At 37.7% G+C, this 27,704-nt stretch overlaps 2 protein-coding genes across 2 annotated transcripts; both read right to left on the reverse strand.

The window, feature by feature from the left end:
- Positions 1-492: 492 nt before the first annotated feature.
- On the reverse strand, positions 493-14,000 carry fxyd6 (FXYD domain containing ion transport regulator 6). Its single transcript, XM_074678640.1, has 8 exons — positions 13,776-14,000; positions 6,927-6,980; positions 6,455-6,478; positions 3,444-3,479; positions 3,244-3,318; positions 3,035-3,071; positions 2,876-2,925; positions 493-2,051 (listed from the first exon to the last, which is right to left on the reverse strand). The coding sequence occupies exons 2-8, from the start codon at positions 6,973-6,975 to the stop codon at positions 2,014-2,016; spliced, it is 309 nt and encodes a 102-aa protein (XP_074534741.1). The 5' UTR covers positions 6,976-6,980; positions 13,776-14,000; the 3' UTR covers positions 493-2,013.
- Positions 14,001-14,144: 144 nt separating this feature from the next.
- tmprss13a (transmembrane serine protease 13a) lies at positions 14,145-21,778 on the reverse strand. The gene is made up of 12 exons (XM_074678639.1): positions 21,610-21,778; positions 21,380-21,490; positions 19,912-20,076; positions 19,096-19,222; positions 18,594-18,689; positions 18,377-18,420; positions 17,915-18,077; positions 17,529-17,698; positions 16,889-16,987; positions 15,853-15,995; positions 15,165-15,317; positions 14,145-14,771 (listed from the first exon to the last, which is right to left on the reverse strand). Exons 1-12 carry the CDS (start codon positions 21,749-21,751, stop codon positions 14,757-14,759), a joined length of 1,428 nt encoding a protein of 475 aa, XP_074534740.1. The 5' UTR covers positions 21,752-21,778; the 3' UTR covers positions 14,145-14,756.
- Positions 21,779-27,704: the final 5,926 nt, after the last annotated feature.

The raw sequence follows: 27,704 nt of genomic DNA on the forward strand, positions 1-27,704 counted from the left end.
GGGTAAAACACTGTGGAGGAGCTAGATCCTTTGCTCAGTCAGAGAGTTGTGGCAGTTCAGATTGTCTCATACAAGGGTGACCACATTAACAAAGCAATTCTTGTGATATATGCACCCACATACTGTTTATAGACATGTGGCCCACAATACACACGCAACAATACAAACAAGAACAATACTCTGTTTACCATAGGTATAAATACTTATGTGTATAGTATGTATATATTCATAATTAAAAATAAAATTAACTTTATCCCTAAAAGATGACAATACTTGTACAAATACAGTCAACTTTATATATATATATACTACTATATATATAGTAGTATATATATATATACTATATATATATATATATATATATATATGTGTGTGTGTGTGTGTATATATATATATGTGTGTGTTTATATATGTGTGTATATATATATATATATATATATATATATATATATATATATATATATATATATATATATATATATATATATATATATATATATATATATATATATATATATATTGTTTGATAACCCAGAGAGAAGAGAGTGACTGAAGCCATTGACTGGCTTTACTTCATTGAAACAATGTTTTTATTACAATTGCACATGCTAGCAGCAGCCAACAGTATTTAAACCAGTGATTCCCAACCAGGGGTGCGTGTACCCCTAGGGGTATGCAAAAGCATTGCAGGGGGTACAGGGAAATATTTTATAATTTATTTCCAACTTGGATAAACTGAGAAATGCCCACCAATAAAAGGTACACGTGCACGACGACTAGTTTCTCCCAGGGAGACAATAACAATGAAAGCTCAGATGATTGATAAAAATGGGACAAGTTGCTATGGTGATGCTCAATATTTTTTTTATTATTGTTGTTCCTGTTTTTTAAGTTTTTATACTTGTTTAAAGGGGACTTTTTCAACAGAGCTCAATGTGTTTTTACTATTATTTTTATTATTTGTTAAAAGACACAAGGGTTATATTAAACAAAAGCAGGTTGATCATTTTGATTTTGTGTTTACTTATCTATATTACTCGTTTGTTTTCAAGGTGACACCTTTTTTGTTATGTTTAATATGAGTATAAAAAGTTTTTAAAAAATGCCCGAGTATCAGATTTTCAAAGTAGGGAGATAAAATTAAATGATTTTCATTTAATAATCAGTTGTGTTACGTTCTACTTTTGAATAATGATCAACACGAGTGAGGGGGGACTCATGGTATGACAAAAAAGGCTCAGGGGGTACACAAGACAGAAAAGGTTGGGAACCACTGTTTTAGATGATAGCAATTTTCTTACCATCATTACAGTTATTGTAGAAGCCTTCAGTTTTGTACTGTACAAAGCAATACAGAGCTTACCTAAGCATTTAGCTACTTCTTAATGAACTGTGGTACAAGCGAGGTTACTGTGGCAAAGTGTTACTATTAGCTGTTGTCTGTTTGTGGCCAACAGGTTATTAAGTATCCTGCTTCCACTTGGAAAAAGCTTCCCTCTGGGTTATCACTGCCCATTGTCTGTTTCATTATTCATTAAATAGGAAATGTTAAAATGCTTTGGTGTTACAAAACAATTTGTGATGACGAGTCTGAGTGGGATCCAGAGGAAATGACCTCTGTGTAAGAATTACTGAGGGACTAATTAACAAAGAGACAAATCCTAAAACCTTAAGACAATAAACATAAACATATACCAACAGACCACACAACATTTAAAATTCTCTTACCTGCTTTCAAACAATCTTGTGTGAAAAGGTGCTTACAGCTAAGACACGGAATAAGAGTGGGACCGACACAGAAAGGCACAGGAACAAGCAAGAGCACTGAGGGACTGGCACTGGTCACGACGGAGCACAACAGGCAAGATTTTTTTTTATACATATATTTATAATATCAAACCTCTAAATGTATACATCTTACCCTGACATAACCATTATATAAATAATCCATTATTTTAGGGTGGCTTTATATCAAATAAAACAGAAAATCATCACAGAAGGAAGTGAATTGCCTCAGTTTTCTGCTGGGGTCTCTTTGGCAGCTGCTGCAGCTGAAAAACACACAAAAAGGACAAACTTGTCAAAGAATAATTAAATAGGCTTAACACCATTCATTTCTTCTCTGTATATTTGTTTGTTTTTCTTAAAGACACTGAACCTTTTTTAATTGCAAGTTTGTGTGTGGCCTACTTGTGTATTGATGATGTTTCTCTTAAGTTTCACTGTCCTTAGTGTTAAGTACGTTTACTCGTTTTGAAAACCAAAGTGAAATTTCTTCGTTGTGAATCAGTTCCAAAAAAGACACAGCCATAGTTTTGTATTCTCCCACTTCACTCTTCTCTAGTGACTGTTAATTTATATCACTTTGTGAAAGAATAAATCACTGTGTAGCTACTTTCCAGCCAGAGGAGTTGCTTAGGTAATCAAACATGGAGGACAAATAAGGAGGTTTCTCTTTTCTTTCTTTTTTTAGTTCAACAGGTCAGACGTTTTAAAACAGATAATTACTTCTATAGAAAACAGTACGCTGACTTTAGAAAATTAAGGCTTTAGAAATTGAGCTAGCCCCAACTCTACCATTAGCATGTCTCAATGAAGACTGAAGCAAACATTTTGCATTGTGATATTACATTATTCTACCAAAATCTCAATTGTCAGTCTTAACAGTTATGAAAAACTTGATTTGATAACGTGAATTTCGATGGAAATGGCCCTGACTTATTTAGGATGTGCATGGAAAAAGTGTATGTTTTCTCTTTCTTTGTGAACATGAAAGTCCTGCTCATCTGTCCTCCCACTGGGAGACCGTATCCTAAAGGTATGTCAAAAAAAAGCCAGAGGTGAGAGCAGCTGACAGGGAGGTGAAGCATCTTACCCTTTGAGACGATCAAGTTCTCCTCATGTTGTTCCTCATCTCCAGGGGCACTGAGGGGAGAATCCATAGGCCAACTTAAATAATGTGCTATGATACATTTAAAAGAGATTTTTCATAGACAAGTAATGATCTCCCTTTGTGTGTTAGCAGAAAACTTACCTGGGCTTCTTGTTGACGTTGCAGCGGCATCTTCGACCTAAAAACACAACCACATTGTTCACAGATATCCAATAACAAAATGATGCTGTGGGCCTCATAGTATTAAGCATAAAACAATCATTCCACATTTTGATATGACTGTCAAAATGTATCTGAAAAAGTACATTATGACCTTAAACAATCAAGCGGACAGAGGGGGCAGCACTTACTGAGGATGAGGAGGATACCCAATGTGAAGAGCACCACAGCAAACGTCAAACCCCCGACCCTCAGGGTGTAATAGTCTGTAGAGGGAATAACAAAATTAAAACAAACCAGAAACTTGATTCGATCAGTAAATTAAATGAAAAGTATTTATGGGTACTGTCCCACAGCCTGCTGCAGGAGATCTACTTAACTGAACACTTACCATATATAAATAGGTTATCAACGTTCGTCTTGTTGACTGCAAAAACACAAAAGACGCACACATTTAGAAACAAGGTGTTCCATGAGCATTGTTCATAACATGATTTGATACAACATGTTGATACTTGGCTTGTTTGAGCATTTACTTATAACAAGATCCCTCTTATTATTTCTTTCTCTTGAGTTTCGAATAATCTTGGTATGCCATGCCTAATTTGCATGAATGCATTATCTTTGAAAGTGTTTCAGGCTGAATATGACACTCGCACCTGAAGGATGATTTGAGTATCTCCTATGATGCTGATGGTGACAAATTTAATTTAACTGAAAGTCCTCAGTGAATTCAATGAAATGAAAGATGAAAGAAAGATGTCAATTGATGAAACTGGTAAATGTCAGTTGGTGTAATGATTGAAAAATGTGGTGTTGCACAAAAAGTTACTTTGATTTTACCAGCCGACTACACTGAAAAGATGAAATTCAGAATTATTTTTAAAGCATCTTTTAATATTTCATAACAACAATACACTTGTTGTATCTAGGAAGGTGAATTATTTAACACTTTACATGTTTTTGTGGTTACACCATTTTCAATTTGACAACTTGTCATTTGGTATCAGGAGACACGGCACAAGTATGTTTGATGCAACATGGGGACTGATTTTTTAAGAAATCATTAAAAGAAACACTTCACATAAAGAGCATTTATACAGCCCTCAACAGACCTAGGGATGGGAATTGATACGATTTTGTCAATACCGATGCCCTTATCAATTCTGCTTATTAATCTGATTCTTTACCGATTCCCTTATCAATCCATGTTGTGAATTTTCTTGGTACAAAAAGTAGCTTTACAGGTTTTCTGTGTCAACAACATTTAATTGAGTTTATACTGTAAATGAATAAAATGTAATTGGTCCCTGAATCTGGATATTTCTGGGCAAAATTACACACAGAAAGGCAAAAATTGCACACAATGTGACGTTGATGTATTGTGTTGTAATATATTAATAGTTCAAGTAGGCCATCTAGTGTCTCAAAGTGGTTATAGCAATGGTTTAAGTGTTTGAAAGCTTTCCGTAGTTATGAAGTCAGCCATGAGCCTTTCAATTACCTGTTAGCTTTTAACATTTGAAATTCTCAGTATTTTTCACAAAGAGTTGATGTGATATGTTTCTGTGATGAAAGTTGAAATACTATTCTGAAGCTGAAGTTATACTGATGTATGCTAATTGCTAGCATATCAATGCAGTTTCCCATATACGTTAGCATCAAACTTGCACTATTTTGTTATTTTGGTAAATAAGGTGATTTATGCCATTTCAAATGTACTGAATGAATCTTCTGAGAGAGAGTAATGGACATTTCTTTATGAAGTCAGTTCTTCAGTAAAACTTCAAGCTGAAAATCCTGAATCAGAGTTTTCTTGGGAAACGTTATCTAACTGCTAAGCTGAGATAGCTGCAGCAGACTAGTCGACGTAAGGCCTGGCGGCTCTGGTACAATGTAAAGAATTTATCGTAAGAATCATTAAGCACAAAGGCTAACAATATCAATGGATTGAAACATTTCTTATCGATTCTCAACAGCAACCAGTTTTCGACTCTCATCCCTTAACAGACCTCATAGCTACACAGGGGAAGGGGTGAGAACTGATCAAAGAATGGTTAACAGTTAAAATCAGTGAATAGCAGAAGTATGAACACCTGTGAAAGGTTATGGAATGGGATTGTCACAAAGCAGCAGTGTTTCATTTGAGACAACACTACACTGTAAATTTTGGGTTTAGGATTTTAAAATTTTGTGTACTGTTCTAGTAAGTACAGAGTGTGCATGCTGTGTACTTCATGAATATGTACTTACAGAAGTTTTCAATTTGAGACACGGCAAAACAAAGAACCTCCTCGCCTCTGCATTATTCAGTTACCTATAGGTATATTTGGGTTATGACAGCTTACTATCTTGCAAAAACAAATTATATTTGTGTGACGTGTCGTGCCCAAGAAAAGAGGTGTCAGGTAGTGCACCTCAGGTATTTTATTTTAGGGGTTTTTATGAATCCAAAAGAGAAAGACCTGGCTTTCAGAGGCCTTTGGCAGCCAAAAGAGCCGGTCCTTAATAGGCTGGATCACAAAAAAGAGCCATTACTACATCATCCCATTACTTGGAGGATTGGTGAAGTTTAGTTAAAGAAGAAGAGGCATCCAAACCCTGCTCTTAGATAGTAAAAGGTACAACAGACAACTTGTACAAGAACATATGGATGTAGACTGAAACACATGGATGTCAACTGATATCAAATGTTTTGATTAACTCCTATGCTAGTCTAGATGGTGACCCTTTTCAGAGCAGCAAGGAGGGAGTAAAAAACTGGACTTTTAACAGGTTTTGAAGTTAATGTTGGGGTTGACTTCCATTGATTTTTGAACAAAATTTTTGGTTAACCTGTTGTCGAAGTTAAAATCCTTGTTAATGAAATAACAGGAAACATTCAATTTCTGATTAACTGTGCTCACCTCTAGCCTCATACGAAAAAAAAAAACCCTTGCTGTGTTTGCCTAAAACCAGCGAGGGTGAAATTTCTTTATCATTTTCAAGTGGTATTCATATCATTCCCTGTGTGTCAGTTAAAAACCCCTGACAGGAACTTTAGGGGTTCAGCAGAATTATCAAATACTGGCGTCTGTGTGGTTACATGTTTTGGAAAGCAGTATTATTGTGACTGTCTTTGTAAAAGATCCATCCACACTCAGGAATAAGCTTTATTTTCTCTATTTTCAACAGGACAATCTCTTCTCTTTGGTATTGATTTGACTCTGTACAAATGTACTTCAGTTTCATGCAGGGTTGAGTCTGGATACTTTCTGACTTTTTATCCATGCCTCTGTCAATTTGTGATCTAATGAGCAAATCCATATGAGTCTGATTTCATCTGTAAACCATCAGAGCCATCTGTGAGGCTAAGAGAGCTGAGTTGTGACCTCATTAAGAGGAAATATCCAGCGTACTCACCCTGTGCACTCTCGTCTGTCATGGCTGAGAAGAAGCAACCAGGAGAAGTGGTTTCAGTCAGGGAATGAATGGGAGGAAGAAAAGGAAAGACAAAGAAGAAAACATCAGTACTCATGTCCATCTAGCTATGTATCTCTCTGTTTATTTTATACAACCCAGGAGTTACAAATACTCACAGCTCACATCATATCATTTATTCATAGTGCGACTGTGTGCACAGCTGTCTCACATTTAATCACACACTACAAACGTATCTCTCACACACACTGTGACCTGCCAGTCTTTGAAACCCACACATAACCTCTAATGTAGTAAAATTGCTGTTTTGCTTTCAGCCTGCACCCAGTGAGCACCTCTCCATGTGACATCACTGCCTGTCCCAACACTGCCCCCTGTGGACAAGTAGTGTTGGCATACCTGCATTTGTTTTTCATGTGTGTTTATGTTTCATGAGTAGGGGGGGGGCACTTACCAGCCACACACACCAAGAGAGAAGAGAGGAAGAGCAAAATAGTTTCCATGGCAACTGTTGACACAGAGTAGAAAAGAGGGAGGGTTAGAGGCAACAAGAGACAGACAGAAAGGAGGTATACCTCAGTAACCTACACTCCAGCAGTGTATTAATCGCACAAACAGAAACAATAACACAAACATTTACAGTTAAATCACATGACTCAGTGGATGGCCATACAAAGGACTACAGCACAGAGCATTGTATCAACCAAAACCCCTGGGGTTTCACTGGTGTACCAGGCTTACAGATATAGTTTCTGTCTTGCTTAATGATCCGTGATCAGAGCCCACATGCACGTTCTCGTTTCCTGACAGAGATTACATCTTATTCCCTATGGACTTCAAACAACCTTGGCCTAATTTCATTCAGATATTCATTCCTATAGAATATGTTGAGCTGAACTATTTGTCAAAGACAAATTCAAACTGGGGAGAGTATCATGAAGTCCACACAAGTATAGACCAATAGTTTCCACATTGTTGGGTTAAAACAACATTAATGCTCCAGACTGCCGCAACAAGGTTTGTGTATTTTTGTCTATTTATAGTTTGTATAACACTCATGTTTGTAGTCACCCCTTGGCCCTCAAAACAAGGTGAAGGGGTAGACAGAGGGGTAAGACAAGACAAAGTGGAAGGGGAAAGACAGTAAACATAAGAGCAAAACAGGTGAACATGTGAGCTCTCATACAGTCCCAGTACATTCACCTGACAACAATTTATCGCTTGAAACAGATTTTTGCCCTTTAAAAAGGGTTGATGACTGATCTCAGAGCTAAGTTCAAGCCATATTTCCTGCAGTCCAAAAAGCACCTAGTTCAGGGGTGGCCAACCTGCGGCTCACAATACATTCATAAAAATATAGAGAAAGTTATGAGTACTGGTGTGCTGATCAATCTTAAATATTGATTTAGTGATGCCAACGTTGGGATCAGTGTTGATCAATATTTGGGTGAACACATTGATACTTAAGTTTCAGTTTCTCTTCTCTAATACGAATTTGAACACACAAAAACAACAAACCTTGCTTTAAAAATTGGAAATGTATTGATGTTCATTTTATGACATTTTGTTCATGTGTGAGAGGAAGTGTGTTTGCAAGACCACGTGTGCGACGTAGCTCATTGTAGTACCACGGTAATTTTTGTGGCTCTTGGTCGCTGACTGGTTGGCCACCCCTGACCTAGTTTATAAAAAAATCTGCAGTCTAAAAAAATCTTTAGATGTAGCTTCTCAGGTCCAAATTCAATTTGGTTTCCAAGTTTTATAGTTGATCTATAAAAGCAATTACTTTACACTGGAGGGGAAGTCTCGACCCGAAAGGAAAACATTTTATCAGAACAGCTTGCTTTATCACCAAATACTTCAATTACTCATCATGTTAACATCAACCTCAGCTATAGTGAGCATTTAATGCAAATATTTTATTTTTCTGATGAAAATGGGGGACATAACTACTGATAAAACCTCAGGCGGCTAGAACTGTTACCCTGAGCATGTTAGCATTCTGGCTGTAGCATTTAGCTCAAAGCATCATTGTGCTAACGCAGGTGAGTGTCAGGGTGTTTTTGACTGGTTTGGCCCAAAAAGGAGACCATATCTGTGTGTGAGGTGTGTGTGCACACATGGGAACCTGTCAGATCTGCAAAGTTTTAAAGTATTATATCTGCATTTTCTATCATTACTGCTGTGTTTATTATTATTATTATCTTTTATTTTATATTATTTATTCATTTGGGGGGGGTTTTACACTCACTCCCTTTTCACTTTGTTGCTCTGGTGTTCCCTCATTACTTTGCCAGATTATCATTCACCTCAGAAGTAGTTAGATTCAGTCTTTTTAAGTGAACCATCCTTTTCTGACTTTGTTGAGGATTTTTTTGATGCCTCTGCTATGTTTTTCTTTGCTGCTTGACTTTTTTGTACCAAACTTTTTGCATGAATAATGACCACACTTTCAAAACCACTATCTGTCCCCGCATTCTGAATCCCTACACTGTGCCTCACAAGACCTTTGAATTTTCTAAAGAGATCAAGTCGTGTTTGGTCAACACTGAAATAAATGGTTCCTGAATTTTGCCAATCTATGCTACACTCTCAGTAGGATTCTGCAGTTGGATAAAAGCCAGTGCACATGCAGTTATACAAATGCAGACCTGGGTGCAGTAACAAATTGATCAATATCTATGAGTGGTCCGATTTCCCATCATGTTCTCCAGTGCAACCAAAATGGATTTTACATCAGCAATCAGATCCATCCAACAAACCAAACAGGCCAGTGTGCTCCAGCCAAAGTAATCGTGTGGGTGGACATTCCAAGCAGAAAAACTCAACCACCACAAAAAGAGACAAGTTATCAAGATAAAGTGAACTCCAGATACAAAATTAAAAGAAAACTCAGCTAGAATTTTAAAAGCATTCCTATGCAACTGATGTTTGTAAAAAAAAAAAAAATTTAATTAGACCTTGAGCCTTCATATAGGCTCAGTATTGTTTCCATGTCATTTATGAAATAATGACACACACGATGACAACTGAAGGTGCACCCATTGTATACAGGCTGCAGAATTAGACACTGCCACAAAAATAGTAATAATGAATAAATTTATTATCTTTTGAGGTTTGCATCACTTTCTCCACTAATATTCATAAAAAAACTGATGTCACAACAACTTTTTAAAACTAGAGACGACAAAAGAAAACTTTCCTCCATATAAATATTTCCATTTCAGTCATTAGACTAAAAGCTCTGCAGTCTTCTCTCAAGGTTCTGTTAATCACCCAGCTTTTCAGAGTTAGAGGACTGCTGCAGGTTTAAAGTGGCACTTTGATGCCATTAAAACCAAAGTCTAATGTAAAAAATGAGGCATTGGCAGGTTTTAGGGCAACAAGTCAGTCATATCTGCACATCTTAAAAAGAGATGTCTGTTTTTCTGCAGCTGAGAAATGATTCACAACTGAAGTCTTATTGTTCAACACTTATCTTAAGTTCTGACACATAAAGACTGATCCAGTCATGTTTAAGAAGAAGATCATTCACTATAAGGCTTGGTTGACCTTTACATGGCAGCACATTACTGATATCATTTCTGGAATAAAAGTGCTTTTGGCCATCAAATTTCAGCAGGATCATCTTTATAATCTTATTGACCCACAGCATTTTCCTCCTTGATTAAAGTTAAAAATCCAAGCAACCTTAAAATCTTTATTGAATGTTGATTCTAAGTGTCAATATTATGACGTGCCTCTGCCAGCCCTCATCCAGGCACCTTGGCACAGGCTGCAGCCCACCAGTGAAACTACCAAGATTAAAAACAATGCACACATTGTTTTGGATAGAGTGCCCCCACTCTTGGTGCTGTTTTAATTACAGCTTTTGTAAGATTTATCCATCTCATGGTTTAGTTCTAATAAGATTTTTTTCATTTCCATACCAACCTGATAAGCTGATGTATGGATTTGTTAAAATACTGTTATCGTGTAAACTAAGAGAAATATTTTGTGATTATTTTGTCATTTCAATAGACATTCAAAATATACAATTGGTTCCACTGTTACATTTTAGTATAGTCTTTTTCCTTCAGTGTATGTGAATGTGTGTTAAGCGAAAGTAGGTCTGTCTAAGAGTAATGGGAAGGCAGACTGTAGGTTTTTTTTTCACTGAGACTTGTTAATGGAGCAGGTTTGACAAGTGGTCTGGGTAATGTGGCCCATTAGACGACCTTCACCGACTCAGGACAAGGGTCCAGCAATCAGTAACTCTCAAAAATACTCCAAGTCCATTCACAACAAAAGAAATCTGTCATAATTTAAAGGGCTTAGAAACCAGACCTAAAGTTTATATAATAATAGACTAGCTGTGAAAATAACTTACTATTTTCATTTTTATTTATCTATTTTATCTTATTTTTGTTTTATTCTAGTCAATTCTATTTAATAAGCCAGACAGACATGGCTGTTGTGGTCCATCATCATCACAGTGCCTTTGCCTTTGCCTTTGTCATTGCAATTGTAAAGAGTGCTGTGCTCATGGTGAGTTAGGATGAGAAAAGACATCTCTATCAGTAACCAAACATTAGCAGGTCTAGACCTTTTGATTGATTGATTGATTGATTGATTGATTGATTGATTGATTGATTGATTGATTGATTGATTGATTGATTGATTGATTGATTGATTCAATGTAAAAAAAAAAAAAGGTTCAATCTTAGAATTTTATCCCTCTTAACATCAAAATACCCTCAAGTATTTTTTTCCAATATTTGCAGTCTGACCAGCTTTAAGCTATACAGTAGGAAAAATCTGTAAATCTGCACATGACCACTTATTAATTTGTTACTATGGAATTAAGTGGAAGAAATTATTTAATGCACAGGATCAAGCTCTTTGATGAATATTTAGGGAAATACCTTTTTTTGTCCAAGGATTTTGACATCTCTTTCCATTTTTCCAAAGTTTCAGAAAAATGTTTCTATGGTCTGTAGTCCATGTCATTGATCATAAGACATATCTTTAGTAATGCTGAACAGCAGTCGTTCCTATAAAGCCAAGTTGATCCTCCAAGTCCTGAAACATGTTATATTTGTAAATAAATACTTCAAACATAAGAGTATATTTCGTACCAGTTCTTTTATTCATTGTGGGATAATATGCTGCCAGCTTGTATATTTAATAGTCCTAAAAGGAAAGTATGTCAAATGTTCAGCCAGAAAAAATCCTTAAAAGAGTTTGGCAGCATTGCAGTGTCCTGTGTAATAAATCATGTCGCTCTTTGGCCTTTTTAACCAGCCTTTCTCTCCCAGGGTATGAAACACAGCACCTGGGGGGCTGTCTCTCCATCTGTCTGTAACACCTTGTATCTGCACTATTGTTGAACAATATCTAGTTCCAGCACCAGGTTCCCCTTTGTCTGACAAGAAAAAGACAGGCAGAGTGACTTTATCTGTGCGGACAAGGAAATGACGAGAGGCAGAGGCTAATTTCTGGGATAAGGAGACAAAGAAAGGGTGGGCCGAAACACAGAGAGTAGGAGATAAGCAGGAAGAGACAGACAGCATTTGGCAGGACAGAACAGGTGAAGGGCATTTACTCGTATGAATTGCACGGGGTGGTGAAAAGAAAGGTCAGGGAAAATGGCATGTCAAATGAAATAATACTGCAGCAGAGAGTCAAAGGTTTAACATAGCCAGACACTAAGGGAGTCGTCAGAAAAAAAAAATAATAAAAAAAAAAATATATATATATATATATATATATATATATATATATATATATATATATATATATATATATATATATATATATATATATATATATATATTAGTTTAGTTGGAGGATTTCATAGATCTGTACTAAAAGAGCAGGACAGTGGATAGAACAGGAAACTTGGAGAGAGGGTGGGTAAAAGGCTGCAGGCAAGGTTGGAATGGGACTAATTTCCAGCCTGGGAGTTTCATGGCTCAGACCAGCACGTTTTAACTCACAGCCTTTTATATGCTGTTATATGACACCGCTCTGCTGTTAAACCAGCTGAGCCCACTGGGGTGAGTTTCCTGGTTTTCTTCATTAGCCACTTCAGCTTTAGGTGGAAAAGGAGCCACTTTATAGACTACATCCTCTCAAAATGGGGTGGGGACCAGGCCAAACCAGTATGAGTTTCAGACAAAGGTGGAATCATGGAAAAGCAAGTTTTTGATGCACACACACACACGCATCTCCAAACTATGATTTAAAAAATAAAAATAAAAAATGTGACCATAGAATACAAATTGTTCTGGTGATGTTGGTCAGTGTGCTCTTGTGTTTAAACTTCCATTCAGCTAATCTCACAGGACCACTGATGTGAATCCCACAGTTTGCTCACATTTGTCCCTCTTTTATTTCAAAGCTTAGAGAGTGTCTTTCAGTGTCCAGTTATCTCCATGGCAACAGCATCCGACTGAAATTCTGGCGCCGAAGTAAAGACAACACTACTGCTGTTCACAACAGGCACGAGGGGTGTGGCGGTATCGTTACAGTCATCGTGAGACGGTCGACATTAGTGCCATGTCATTTCTATTCATTTATTTATTTATTTTTCACGTTCAAAAAGCAAGTCTGCTACAAGGTGAGGCGCTTGTCTCCGTTACATCTCAGGAAAGTTGCACGCTGACAACAAACAGGCAAATAAAGGTCTGTGTTATGTACTGAGTCAATCGGAGTCAGGCTGGCTCTGTCAGTCGCAATGAACATTTCAACATCAGATATCTGACGTATGCGCGCGTCCATCGTTTTCGTTCATCAACCTGTGGATCGTCTGAAGCTGAACAGAGAAACGCTACACCATCTGGTTTGTGCTTTTATTTTCTATCACCAGAAATCTGGTGTCTGGTTTTCTTCCAATCATTGCACCTACAGTCAGTAATCTGGTCACGCGCGGTTTAGGGCTCTGATCCACGAGCTATTTACATATTTTTTGCCGCGCAACCGGTGAAGGTTACACTGATCATTGCCAGTAGACACACCCTCATTGTAAAGCGATAATAAACAACCAGTAGCGCTGTAAATGGCTTCCTTGTGAGTTCACGACAGCATTTCGATCGTGAAGAAATACTTTTAACACCACACATGTTATGGAATAATTTCAATTTCATCATAACCCCCCTGGTTTAAGATGTATGTTAAACCAGCCATTTAAATATTCAGGAATACGTGATGATTAAGTCGTGCTCTTCTCATGCCAAATATTGTCCTTTTCTGACACTCATCTTCTACAAAAGATAAATAAATAAATAAAAAACACAAACCAATACATAAAAAACAGACTTACCTCTTGTTTTCCTGCAGATTATTGGACAACAAACTGATTTCTTTCCTTGAAAAAAAAAAAACAATCAGCGTGTATCACAAGGCTTTAGATCCAAATATTCTCATCTGTCAATATTTTCCCCCTGCTTTAACATCCACCTGTGATGGGAAAAAATAGATGTGATGGGCAACAGTGTGGATCCTGGAGTATCTGCTTTTTCTGTGTTCACCACCCTGTGTTGCTCCCTCTCCTCTGCTCACTCACTCTGAGACACACTCACACACGCACACACATCATAAACTCCGAACACTATGCAGGAATCGAACGTGAGTGACAGCTTGTAATAGTGTATTCTTTTATTAACCCAAAATTAAACGTTTTCCTTCATTTTCATTTCATGTATGCTCAGTGATACCACACATTTTACGAGTAGAAAAATTCTATCAAACATTGTCACTGCACATAAACATGACTCACAGAGAGCTCTCTGTCATACACACACACACTGATATACAATGTAAGAAAATTCACAGTGCATTAAAGAGGTTCAGATGCACAGAGTGCCACCACTTTCCTTCATGACAAAGTGAATACATAAAGTGTCTTTCTTTAATATGGTAAACATGAGTGGATTTCAAAAAGCCTGAGACGTGTCCCTGAGATGTAACACATCTACATTCCTTTTAAAAAGTGTATTAATCCCTGTAACCATTAGAGATAGCAGCAAAATGGACTGTTTTTATGGGCAAAGAAGACAACGAGAAGGGCCAGCCATCTTTAAACCTTATTGAGTAGGTAAACATGAGTAAACTGTATGAGATACTGAAACACAGAAGAATGATAACACATCTGCAAGTACACAGATACAGAGGTCCTGTGTATCAAGCAACTTTTCCTTGTACCTTTACTCTTTTTAAGTGTAAATCCACCTGCCTCCCTGAGGCAGATCATAGTGCAGGTTGATTGATGAAGATGAGGGGTGGACCACCACCAGTCTGAGCTCTATGAGCTCTCTTTCTGTTGGAAAGCACAGGAAAAGTACAGATTCAAGAAACGTTTATTAAATCACTGTTGTGCCTCCCTGTGGGGCTAACTGCCCACTGACCTGAGAGCTGTTAAAATTCTGTATTATTTAAGAAGCAATCTAAAAAGTTTGCGCTGTGCTGCATTAGTACACACACACACACACACACACACACACACACACACACACAAACACACACACACACACACACACACACACACACACACACACACACACACATTCACACACACACGCAGGGAACAGGTAGTATAACCAACGCATTACTTGCTTTTTAATGTGTGTATGCCTAATAAATGGACTCTTGCATGGTAATTTTTTTACAGCTGAAATAGAATTAAAACATTTTTTTCCAAGCTCTTTCTTACCTGCATCACGCTGTAGACCCAGGGAAGAAGACTTGTGACTTTGGTGTAAACTCCCGGCTTGTTTTTCCTACCACAGCCCTGTCCCCAGCTGGTGATACCAATCAGGTACCATCGTTTTTCATGTTCACACATTAGAGGTCCACCACTGTCACCCTGGAACACAGCATCATTGAGCTTATTTTACAGTTTTCCAGAAAGTAAAGTTACATGTATATAAAAAACAGATTCAAATATTCATGTGTCTGAAGTCTTTTTCTCACAATTCCCTTCAATTTTTACATGATCTGGGTAAGTACAAGTGACACAAATGGTTAAATTTCTCACCCCTACTTTATCCAGACTTCTTCATTTTTCTCTCATCAAAATTTCTACAATAAGTGAGGGTGAGCTGCGACAGGCAGAAAATTCACAGCAAGTGAATGATGATGCATCAATCTATGTTTCTCTACTTTATGCTTTTCACTGCTTGCCTCTTTTGTTATCTGTTTTGTAATCTGTGCCACTTATTGTGACATAAACACAAAAACAGTATTACTGAAGACTTTGTCTACATTTCTAGCACATGCTTCCCAGGCCCTTTCTCCCACTGTGACGTGCATGTTTAGACAGCAAATGTATGACAACTATATGACCTAAAGATCTGACACTCTAGAAAATATCAAGAGTGCATGTGTGAAAAGCTGCTCACCTGACATGAGTCTTTGCCTCCTCGCAGGTCCCCAGCACAGACCATGTTCCTTGTCACAGCACCACCATACACAGCAGGGCTATTACACACTGATGCACTGATTATTTTCACGCTGACTTCCATCAGATCCCTGGAGACAGTGCCTGTGTTGAAATTAAAACGACATTAATGCTCATTATCATCAAAAAAAAAAAAAAAAAAAAAAAACTGAAAATGCAATCAAGTACAAAACTGAAAGTTGTGTGGTAAAACAGGAAAAGCAGCCTTGCTAAATACTGGCAAGAATGCAGCAGCAGCTTGTTCATGCTTGTGCTTTTCTGTCATTCATTCCAACATTTAATTGAGTTTAAATCTATATGCCTTATTGCCTATAGTTTATTTTCTTTCTGACTCATGAGGCATTTTCCTTACAGGGTCCAAACTTAATTCAATTGTGTCTGGTTGACCTTATGGTTATCTGTCTACATCTAAAGTACTCCTGGACAGCCCTTTCTGTCAAGAGTTGTCAGTCTAGTTTTTCCATTGCAACAATGCCTTTTGGTCTAAGAAAGAACTGGGTTTGGAAAACATGACCTCAAATTCATGCCAAGATTTACTCATAAATGCATCTTGTAGTTAAACAGGTAAGACCTGGGATGCTTAAGAAGCAGTGGCCTTCTGTACACAGACAGATCCAATATTTCTAATAAACCAAGTACTGACTGGACATGAACGTGTGGTATAAATAAGTCAGATTTTACTCTTCCTTGCTCTAAATGTATGCATTTGACTAGGGTTAGTAGGATAATTTTCCAATTTATTGAGGTGCAAAATTCACAAGACCTGATTTAGCATTTAGTGTTGAACAAAACAAATGATCATATTATCAAGAAGAGAAAAACAAAAGTTCACATTACTTTGTGTAATGCATACAAAAAGCAAAAAAACATTTAGTGAGCCAATTAAAACTATAATAGAAAACTAAACACCCAATATCTATAAGTCTTTAGTTACATTTTGGTCTAAGTTTTCTATACAGATATGGATCACACCACACCTGATCCCTCGTCAGTTGCGCCAAAACCTGAGGTCCAACACTGGGTTCCAGGGGGTAATGGCACGTCAAAGCCTGGGAGACAGGCAGGCTGCACTTTATCTGGACAACACAGAAGGACGCATATTACTTTGTTGAATCATGATAATGTTAGACAGAGCTGATGGGATAAACACACACACAAACACACACACGCACGCACACACACGGGGAAGGATAAAATCAGATTACCAGCATGACTGTGAAGTCAGCAAACATTCAGAGACCAAACAGAGAGAGAAGAAATACTTGATAGTCACTGCTCTCTGTACTCATGTTGCCCTTTGACAAATTATTTGTTTTCAGATTGTGACACATAAATAAATTAATAAATAAATAAATAAACATTTAAAAAAAAAAATTACAATACAATCAGACAAATTTGTTTTGTTTCTCAAATATTAACTGACTTTTATTGTAAATTCATTCACTGTAACAGTGTTAGAACCAGTGAGTGATTTTAAAAATAATTTAATAGATCCCAACAAAGCAGTTCAGCAATGCTTTTTTTTTTTACATATAACAATAAATATGTTGACTATAAAAAGACTCCAGCTTTGACTTTGACTGAAATGACCTTTACTTATAAAAAGATGTGACTGACCATTAAAAGCAGCAGGTGATCTGAGTTTGAGCAGAGCGATGTCGTCGTCATTAGTGGTGGTGTTGTAGTTCTGGTTAAGGATAATCTTCTCCACTTGGTACGGCTCAGACAGCGAGTCCAGAGACACAACTCCACCATAGAGCTGCCATTTTTCTGATGCGTCATGGTCTCTGTGACATGGGAAGATGGTTCAGTGGAAAAAAACAACTGCTTGTTGTAAAACTGATATGAGCAATCATGTTTTTAGGTCCTTGCATGAGAATTTAGTTTTACATGTGTGGAAAGCGGATGAACAAAACACATTTCTACATTGCATGCCTCAAAAATAAACAAGATAGTCTAAGTATGGAGTAAAAAAAGGATGAAAAGGCTACATTTTCAGTCACCTCGGGATGCAGTGAGCAGCAGTCAGAGCATAGTCAGAAGAGATCAGAGCTGCTCCACAGACGTGAGATCCTCTGTAGTGAAGGGACAACTGCCAAGGCCACTGACCAGACTTAGCAACACTTCCACCAATGATCCGAGCTGTGGACTGCTGCACCCCACACTCTGAGAACAAAAGCCAACATAAGACTTTTTAAACAAGCTTTTCATATATGACAGGATATAGTCTTTGGTCGCTAAGAATGTTGATCATACACAGTTGGTTCATGCAGTTTGCATTAAGAGTAATGATTTAAGGTCATGATCTACAAAATTTTGCATGATACTGCTAGATGGCAATGTGCAACAACTGTTGTTTTCACTGTGTTGAAAAAAAAAGTATAACAGACAGAAAGAGATAGAAAGAGAGACCATGAGTCTCAGTGTTGAACATATGATGGGATGAACAGATGGAGGCTGCTTACCAGTGCACTGCAGGGAGACTATCTTGTTGTTTGGACAGGAAGGACTGCGTAGTGCCGCAATGAGAAAAACAGGTCCATCAAAATGGGTACACAGGAAGTCGATGGACTGAAAATTTCAACCTTCTTCATTCATCATGAAAGATTTTGTAAAAAAATTTAAATTAAAAAACAGGTTAAACAATGACGTCTGAGCTACAAATAAACCTGGATTCCATACCTTTTTTCTACCCAACCTTGAATATGCAGAGATGATTTGCTAGTCACTTTTAGACCAACAGACTCTGGGGCTGATACTGCTTTGGTGGAAAATGAGCTGGAAACAGAAAGAAATTCAGGTTAGCACAATGAAAACACTGATATACACGTCTGAGACTGTTTTGTCATGAAAAAGCCTGATTGGGTCTGAAAACTCATTCTGGGTTTGTCACACTGAGGCATCCCCCAAGAGAACTATGGAGAATCAATCCAGCCCTAATCACACAGCAGCAGGTGGGGCGAAATTGAGATAGAGCTGAACGGGTGAATTACAGGCTGGAGATGAAAAAACCCGCAAGGTAGCGACTGCTGTTGAAATAGAGCCCATCAGGAATTGCTCAGTAAATCACTCCTTGCTATGATGAGAAACATTTCTCTAACATCCAGGTCTCCCTCTCCAATGATATTCTAAATTAGTTGAACAGCACATTTTAAAGGTCACAGTTGAAGAAATGGTTATTTACTTTTTGAATCCTAGCTGAGCGCAGGTCTGATCAGCGTAGCTCTGGTTCCAGCCGTCATGGCACACAGGTAGGAAGCGGCCGTCTTTGGATGTCCTGACTTGCAGACCACCATCATGGGCTAACCTTACTGGTGAAGACAGAGATGAGGACAAAGAGAGCTACTTAGATATTGGTGCTGAAGTCAAAGAAAACCGAAACAAAGTTGTTGTTCACGGACTCACACAGCTCAGAGTCGTTTTTTCTAATGAGATAACCACCTTTGATGACATCAGCCTGGCATCCAGCACTGCTCTTATGAATCTGGGAGTGATGCAGAAAAACTAGTCCATACTTTCATTACCTCTCAGATGGGTCAATGTAAGACTGTTCACTTGCTGCATCTCAAATACTGACTGGGACTGGGAGGAGAAAGCATATCCCTCCATAGTTAGCTTCTATATTTAGCACAGTCAAGGTGGATGTCTGTCTCACATGAGTCTTATCTGTCTGTTAAAGGAAGTTTTTTCTTCTCAATGTAACTTGCTGCATGCTTGTAATCGCTCTACTCATGGTGGATTAAGATAAGATAAGACTTCTTATCCTGTGTTGATGCTAGGTGTCTGTTAATATATCATTGGCTGGTGTAGACCTGTTAATATTTTGGAATGCGTCTTGAGATAACGTCGAAGCTGTATGAATAAAGATTGATTTATTGATTGATTTTCACCTGTGTGTTGCTGCTGTTGTGACTACAGTGAAAACCATCTTTATCTCAATTTACCTGACTTTAGGGAGAACTGTGTGTCAGTGTGTAAGTGTGTGTGCATGTATACTCACCACACTTTGTTTCATCGCTGCCGAGTTCACAGTCTCTTATCCCGTCACATTCCACTGTATTATTTGGACAGGAGTCAAACCTTAGCGGTGGCTGGTTCTCAGAAGTGTGCTCATTATTATGGTTGTGGATGATGGTCACTGTTGCCAAACGAGTGCCGTATCGAACTGTGTGTGTTGGAAAGAGAAAACAGCAATGAGCTTCAGTCAGAAGAGCAGGGACGTTTTAGTCAAAGCTGACCTAAACCAAGCTGCAATAAGATTTAAGAAGCATTCTCTGTTTCCTGTACAATGTATCCTGTGCTTCAGTTTAAAACTGTCAGTTAAATCATTTTGGATTTTTTTTTTCTCATTTAACTTTTGGTCTTTCTTTTTTTGATATAGGCCATGTTTGGGTTTATCGTTGTCAATCACATATATTTTTTTTTTACCCTAACATTCTGTCTTCTCCTTGTTTTTCTTACGCTTTACTTTTAAAACACAAAACTTGACTTTCAGCACCTGCTTTAATTCTAGCATTAATCATTCAATCAAATTCCAATTGTAGATGAGGATACTAGTTTAAAACTGGAATATGTGCCCTGCCTCTTATCACTGAGCATGAATATACAAAACACTTTTTTCACATTATTAAGAAAGGAAAAAAAACTTACAATGGCACATTTAATCAGGGGTGCAACATTAAATTTTTGTGATTGATTTATTCATTGATTAAATAATGTTAGAATATTTTTATTGAAAGTCTAAATGTCAAACTGCATCATCATCTTTAAGATGGGCTTTCATTTTGGAAGTCTTCTTTTTTACAGGTGTTACTCAGGTGTGCCTGTGTGTCATCCTGAACTATCAAAGAATGACATACAGGCACACCCAAGTGACACAAACACAAACAATGACAAACAGAAAAGATAAAGAGGATGAAGGAAATATTCACTCCCCTCTTTGGGATAAAACCAGCCAGACAAAGAACTTCGAATTCCTAGACACATCAATAGGCAAAACAGCAAATCTCTTCGCTTTAAGATAAAAAATTTTTTTCTCTATGTCTTGGAGAGCAAAGAATAAATGATTGTGCTAAAAGGGTACATGTCATTGAAAATTGATTGCAGGTCACTAAAATAAACTGAATCAAATCATGTTAGACTTTGTGATTTTGGCAAATATTGTATCAACGGCCAAAGAATCAAGACAATGTTACATCATAATAAATGTTATTTATACCCCAACACTTTATAAAGATTGCTAATACTTTGAGAATACTGACTTTATGAAGAAAAACAATGAACCATAATAAATTCATGAGCTTTCAAAATGTGTCTCTTTAGAAAAGAATCCTTTGAGACCTATTCAAAAAAGCAAACAAAAAAGTAACTGTCACTGAGCTGTTGTGTCTTTAAGTGCGGGAACAACCATCCAAAATAAGGGCAGCAAATGAAAATTAATGACCAGTGCTCTGTGTCAGTAAGTTTACCTCCAAGCCAGATGGCCAGTGCCAGCAGGCCGAGCACCAGTAAGGTTCCTCCTGATCCTCCGTAACACTGGGCATTGTTGGTGCAGCATCTCCCCCTCTTTTTGCTGGGGGCTGGAAATCAAAAGCAGACAAACATGTCTTCAAAATCACATTATTATTCCTCAAAACATCACTATTTGTGTTGCTCCTTACAACTAAATGCAGAGGAAGGGAGTTAGTGAAACACTCACGTGCGCTTTGCACTACGACTTGGGGAGTAACTGCTCGTGTTGGATACCGGGGAATGTAGCGAGGATGGTTGAGGGGTGCCAGGCCTGGGCCCACGCCATACACCACCTCCTCATAGGGTTTGAGGGGAGGTTGGGTGTGCATGGATGTCTGGTAGTATGGGGGAGGGGGGTCATTCTTTGAAGAAGAGACAAAAAGAAAACCAGAGAAAATAGCTAATCAATCATCATAATAAATTCAGTTTATGCCGTATAAGATACAGTCTGAAGGATAGCCGCCATGCTGTATGTAAGAATTTGAGAAGTATGGACAAAAAGTAGAATAGGAGGCCAATCGTTTTCATGTTTGTGGTTGCCTCGGCCACGCATGTAGCTCATTGTCCTCAAAACAATCTTAACAATATTAATAGGCCAATGCCAGATGACAACAGTGCCTGGCAATGATGACTAAAACTTCAGGTGTTTACAGTTCATTTCTTCGTTTTTCAGGTCATGCTTTCTTTTAAGTCCTAAATGACTTTCGGTTCTCAGTGGCCTTTCAAAGTTTGTCACAAAAGGTTTAATTAGACTTTCAGTTATCTAGGACAATTTTCAGGTTGAGAAGTAAAAACGCAATGACTCAAAAGCAAAACAGCACTGTAATCTATGTATATCTGATGGAAACTACTCCTAACACCTTTAAGCTACCTGGAAGAACAGCAAGTAGTGCCTTTTTTTGCTGGATGATGTTTGTTTGTGAATCCCCAAATAAATGTGCAGCTGCTTCAATCTTTTGTTTCCTGAATTCGACATGCAGCCTTCCTGTAAAGCTGCAACAGGTTTGTTTGTTTGTTTTTCCATTGTTCTATTTTGTGATTCGTGCAAAGCCCAGAGCGGCTCATTCAAGGAAATTAGAGTTACTAGAATGTGACTCAACTTGTTTGTGCACAATCTGGAATGATCACCTGGTCCTGGTGTCACCTGAGCATTTACAGAAATGAACGTGAGGTAGCAAGTAAGGACAGGTTGTTCATGTCTCCACTGTTATTGTTGAAAGTGTAAAGAGAAAAAGAACAAGGTTAGACACTAATTACGTTAATTACTTTGCAGGCTTAGAATATGTACGACTTTTATTTGACATGAGGCTTAAACTCTGGTCATCTTCGTGGACAACTTTTGTGATGCAACAGTCACAAGTCAATTTGAAACATCCAATCATGATACTCCTGGCAGCTTCTTTATTTATCTCTATGGTTAAGGTGTCCAATGGTTAGAAAGACCTCAAATGAATCTTAGTCACAAGATTTATTCTTAAAATTTGAATCGATCAAATCTAAACAATAGTTTTTTGTCAAAAGAAACCAAAATTAATCCATTGGTTTCTTGCTGAGGAGGGTTTGGATGGGCTTAAACAGAAGGTGTTTTATAAGACTTTTCCCACTGCACGTGGATCAGGTTTAGAACTCTGCCCACAGGCAACGCACTCTTGATTGAAGTAAAATGGCTGAGCTGAAAAATGGGAGGAACAGGTCCATTGTGTTTCCCAGCAGTGCACACTTGGATCAGCTTACGTTGTTTGGCTTTTGGCAATTACTGTGGAAAATTACTGAAAATTGACAGGATTTCTAGTTTGCATGGCGTTAAAAAGGTCTGTATTTTATACAAACACTACTGTAAGACAAAAGATACCCACATAAAATTGCAAACTCAAGAGTTCTTTAGTATTCAGTTGCTGAGATGATAGGACACAAGTCTACAAGGGTCATGTTTCCTTTCTTGAGTTTGCATCAAATAATCTGAAAAATATGTAAATATATTTAGAGAACACATTCACACATGTATGCACTTTGATTATTCATGGTTAAGCTGAGAGTGTTTATACAACAAAATTCATAACTTTATATCAGAGATGTTGATAGTCTATGTTCCATGGTTGATTGATAGCTGATTACAAGCTCCTGAATACCCTGTGAATCATAATGTTGTGAGAAAAAAAAGAACAGAAAGACAACAAGAAAAAAAGAAAAGTGAAAAACATGGCTTGAAATATGGGAGAAAGTTAAATAAAAAATGTTTTTAAAGCTCAAGTTTTGTCATTGAGATGTTAAAACAGAAACCATTGTTGTCTGTCAGTTAAATTGAAAAACAAATCAAACATCTGATTTTACCTCATGTTCTCTGCAGTGAGCAGCACTTTGTCAGTGAGTGGAGGCCAAACAGCTTTTAGAGCAAATCAACAAACAGAAACTCAAACAGAGAGGCTGATAAACAGAACAAAGACCACCATTCAGAGCCTGAGGGACACCTGAGCATTGTCTGCAGAGAAAACATGACCACTGATGAGAAACAGACTGAAGTTAGAGAGTGCAGAAAAAGACTTATTGTGTTAGGAAAGAGGAGGACAAAGAGAGCACCTACCAAGTCTTTCGCAGCCATTGGACTCAGGTCAGCAGAGATTAGCAGGTAGAGGTCACAGAAGGTCGGTGAAAATGGATCTCATCCAGCTTCTTCATGCAGTCATGGAGCAGTGGTCAGGGCATGACGGTGCTACAACAAACACTCTCGCTCCACTCTTTTTCCTTTTCTGATCCTGTCACCTCAACTCTGTAGATTTTCACTATTCTTCATCTAGACAGTCACACGTAGATCTGCCCTACACCTGGCTGAGTGACACCTCCCACCTCCGGCCTCCATCATTCTCTCAGTCCTTTATTCTTTTGCTCGCAGAGACAGGCGCGCCCAGTGCACTACTTTCCCACCTGCTGGACAGGTTTGGTGGCTGCCAGAGCTTGTTCCCAGGTAAGAAGCCCTATTAGGGTTCATATGACACCTGGAGAGTTAAACAGGCTGTGAATCAAATCCCCTCTTCACAAAAATGACAATTTAAATTTTTAAAAGCTCAGCTACTCCCAGCATGCAGATGTATGTACTTGTATTTTATTTCAGCTCTGTTTTTTTAAGTATTGTGATCTTTGTGAACACATATTGTTGCAGGACATTCCAGGAAATCAAAGTTCTGCTAAAGCAAAAGGAAAAATCAATGAAAACAAATATTCTATGTTTCTAAAGCTTAATAAAAGATGCATCATTGAGTTCATCAAGTTCTGCACCACAAAGGGCTTGTCAACAGAATGAGGAAAACCAGTTGAGGAAATCTCTGTCCCAGATTCCAGGAAAGCTAATTATAACAGTGAGTTTAAATTTGTAGGAACTATTGCAAACCTTTTGCCACTCAACATGGGCGTTAGTAAGGCTTTTTTTTCTTTTTTTGTATGATTAATTTTTTTCTACTTCCCACATCCTCTCCGGCTCTCGCTTCTCTGTCTCTCAGCCGGCAATGTTTCTCCATATTTGCACATCCCTCCCCCATTTCTTGTTTCCTTCTAACCCATTACATGAACTGCTGCTTTCTGCTCACAAACCATTTGCATATTGTCAAGTCAACCACTGTTTGTTGGGGTAGGAAAATCACGACTGATCCTTTTTTGGGAGGTCTCTCTTTCAAAGCTAAGATCTTTTAGTTGGAGCTGGGAGGATTTCTAAGTAGTTGTCTCTGTCTGTCTGGTCCATTAATAGCATACTGAACAAGTTTAGAGAATATAGGGCAACATATTGGCCCTGAGGTCTCAGCTGCATACCGCATAACCACAGTGCCCCAGATATATAGATTTGTTGAGGATCTTTTGTAGCACGGTAACCCTCTCCCCCCTCCACATTCTTCCTCTTTGTCACAGTTTAAAATTAAAGTAAAAGTAAAATAAATCTGAAGTATACAGTCTGACAATAGTTTTGTATGGATCTAGACTGCATGACTTTTGATGTCTGGACAAACTATAAGTTTATCTTCAATCTATCACATTTAGCAATAGCGTGTTTACAATAAACTGCTCATGATATTCAAAGAAGAAAGTCCCCCGTTCTACACTACAGCACATGACATCACAGGTCAGAATTACTCAGCATTTTCTCCATCGCTTTGGAGAGTACAATCAAAAAGCTATCAGTCTGATACACACGTCTGTGGTGCAGTGTGTTTTCATTTACCAGGAAGCAGAACTTTAACACTCACATGTGAAGAGGAGGTGAGAACTGATTAGGCTTCTGAGGTCACACGTTTGTGGAGATAAATAATAATAAGAAACTGCTTTCCAAGAAATGAAGACACACTTCATACATTCTAGCACTGAGCCCTTTTAAGGGGAATTTGATCAAATTTGGATGAACTAATATGCTAATCTTTTACTGTTGGCAAACTAAGACTGGTACGTGCAAACTAATATGATTGCATATAAGAACTACTAACAAGTGAGCATGCAAACAGTTAAAGCTATACCTAACAAGATAAGTGTCCTGTGTAGGATGTAAACATTTTTTTCATTGAATAAAAAATGGAATGGGAATAAACTGAGGAAAAGTTGGCACATATGGGGCTTTAAACGAGAGATGAATGAGCTATAGTGTAGTGCAGGGCTATTCAATTAGCGGCCTGGGGCCACATACAGCCCGAAAGCAACCCTTGAGTGGTCTGGACCGACAAGAAAACCATCTTTTACTGACGCTGACAAGTCCTTACAAAAATTTCAATACTATTACAAATACTGACAGCAACACCTATTGTAACCTAGCAACTAACCCACAATGCATTGTTCCATTGAGCAGGTGGGTTTGAAAAGTTAACATTAGCAGTCCTACACAGGTGAAAATACAAGGGATGTTCGATACCACTTTTGATGCAGACCGATACCAGTACAAGTACTCCTTCTTGAGTACTCACAGATACTGAGTACCAATACTTCTAGCACTTTTGATACATAAAATTTCAATTAACATTGACAGATCATTTTGATCAAAGACAGCAGTCACTCTGCCATTAAGTCCAATTAAAACACAAACAACTCTCTCTGAGTTTAGTATTTTTTTGATAAATATTAGAAAATACATATATTGAATAGGGCTGTCATTTTAACGCGTTAATTAGATAAATTAATTACACCGCAAATTAACGCTTTATAAAAATTAACGCAGATTAATCTGGATTCCAAACCCCCGGGGCGTTCAAAGACGCACTTATTTTCAAATGTCTGGCATTTACAAACCGTTTGTCCTACTTAGAAAAAGTGGTGTTCTCGTCAGATTTTCAAATTTCCGACAGTCCCTGAATGTATCACACATGACGTCAGCAAAATGCTTTAAACCGGGGGGGAAGCGAGAGTGATACTGTCTCGTTTATTCACACGTCCTTTTTGAAAATCTGCAGAAAATCAACCGTTTGCTCTAGCTCTGTTCTGTAAAAAACAAATAATTCTACACTCTTTACTGCATTAAACAAGCTCTGAATGATGGATATTTGTCCAGTATTTAAATCTAAAGAATTCTTTGAAAATTTTCTTCCATCTTCCTGGTGTCATGTTTCAGATTGGGGCTGCTCTGCACCAATGAGCAACAGTTTGTGTGTTCAGAGTTTGTAAAACTGAAAATACTTCACTTTTCTTTGATCCGAGACTTCATTAAAGTGTTTTGTATATAGTTCCTCACAGTTTTTAGCCTTTAGCCCTGGTTCTCCTGACCTCATAGAAGTATAGAAGTTCATATTGCCGTGAAAATTGAGTCCACATCAAGTAAAAATGTGACAAAAGCAAAAACCGTCCTAAAAATCAAATCAGCTTATCTTAGGTGCTGGACTGTATTTTTTTTTAAGGTAGAACCCCAACACTTTTTTCATGTGTTCCTTATGCCTCAAGGTACCTTAAAATGTGGTGTATATATTCCCACCTTATCTTTTTAATGTTTTTAAATGTCTTTTAATGTAATTTTAATGTCCTTGAATTCAAATTCTTTATTTTGGGACCTTAAACAGATATGACATTAAAATGAGGTTAATTAGATTAATTAATTACAAATCCTGAAATTAATTAGATTAATTTTTTTAATCGCCTGACAGTACTAATATTGAAAGTGCACAATAAAACTAACAACTGTCAGAGTTTAAGTATTTTTTTAGAGTAAACCAAAGTGCAAAATGAAAAAGTTTAACTGTTAACTCTTTCTGATTCATTCATATTGTCTGAAAAGGACCTGACCCACATTTGCAGTGGTGATAAACCGCAGCAATTAGCAGC

This window comes from Halichoeres trimaculatus, unplaced genomic scaffold, assembly GCF_033239565.1.
Source record: "Halichoeres trimaculatus isolate MK-OKI-2021-1 unplaced genomic scaffold, fHalTri1.1 fHalTri1_scaffold_9, whole genome shotgun sequence".
NCBI classification, from domain to species: Eukaryota; Metazoa; Chordata; class Actinopteri; order Labriformes; family Labridae; genus Halichoeres; species Halichoeres trimaculatus.

Excerpts from the sequence above, each read along its gene's own strand:
- fxyd6 (XM_074678640.1), bottom strand. The coding sequence starts at position 6,975 with ATGGAAACTATTTTGCTCTTCCTCTCTTCTCTCTTGGTGTGTGTGGCT. Across the intron at positions 6,479-6,926 it reads TCTCTTGGTGTGTGTGGCTG|CCATGACAGACGAGAGTGCA; the intron begins GTAAGTGCCCCC and ends GCTTCTTCTCAG. Across the intron at positions 3,072-3,243 it reads GGGTATCCTCCTCATCCTCA|GTCGAAGATGCCGCTGCAAC; the intron begins GTAAGTGCTGCC and ends TTGTGTTTTTAG.
- tmprss13a (XM_074678639.1), bottom strand. The coding sequence starts at position 21,751 with ATGCACACCCAACCTCCCCTCAAACCCTATGAGGAGGTGGTGTATGGC. Across the intron at positions 20,077-21,379 it reads ACTGGCCATCTGGCTTGGAG|TTCGATACGGCACTCGTTTG; the intron begins GTAAACTTACTG and ends CAACACACACAG. Across the intron at positions 19,223-19,911 it reads CAGCGATGAAACAAAGTGTG|TAAGGTTAGCCCATGATGGT; the intron begins GTGAGTATACAT and ends TGTCTTCACCAG.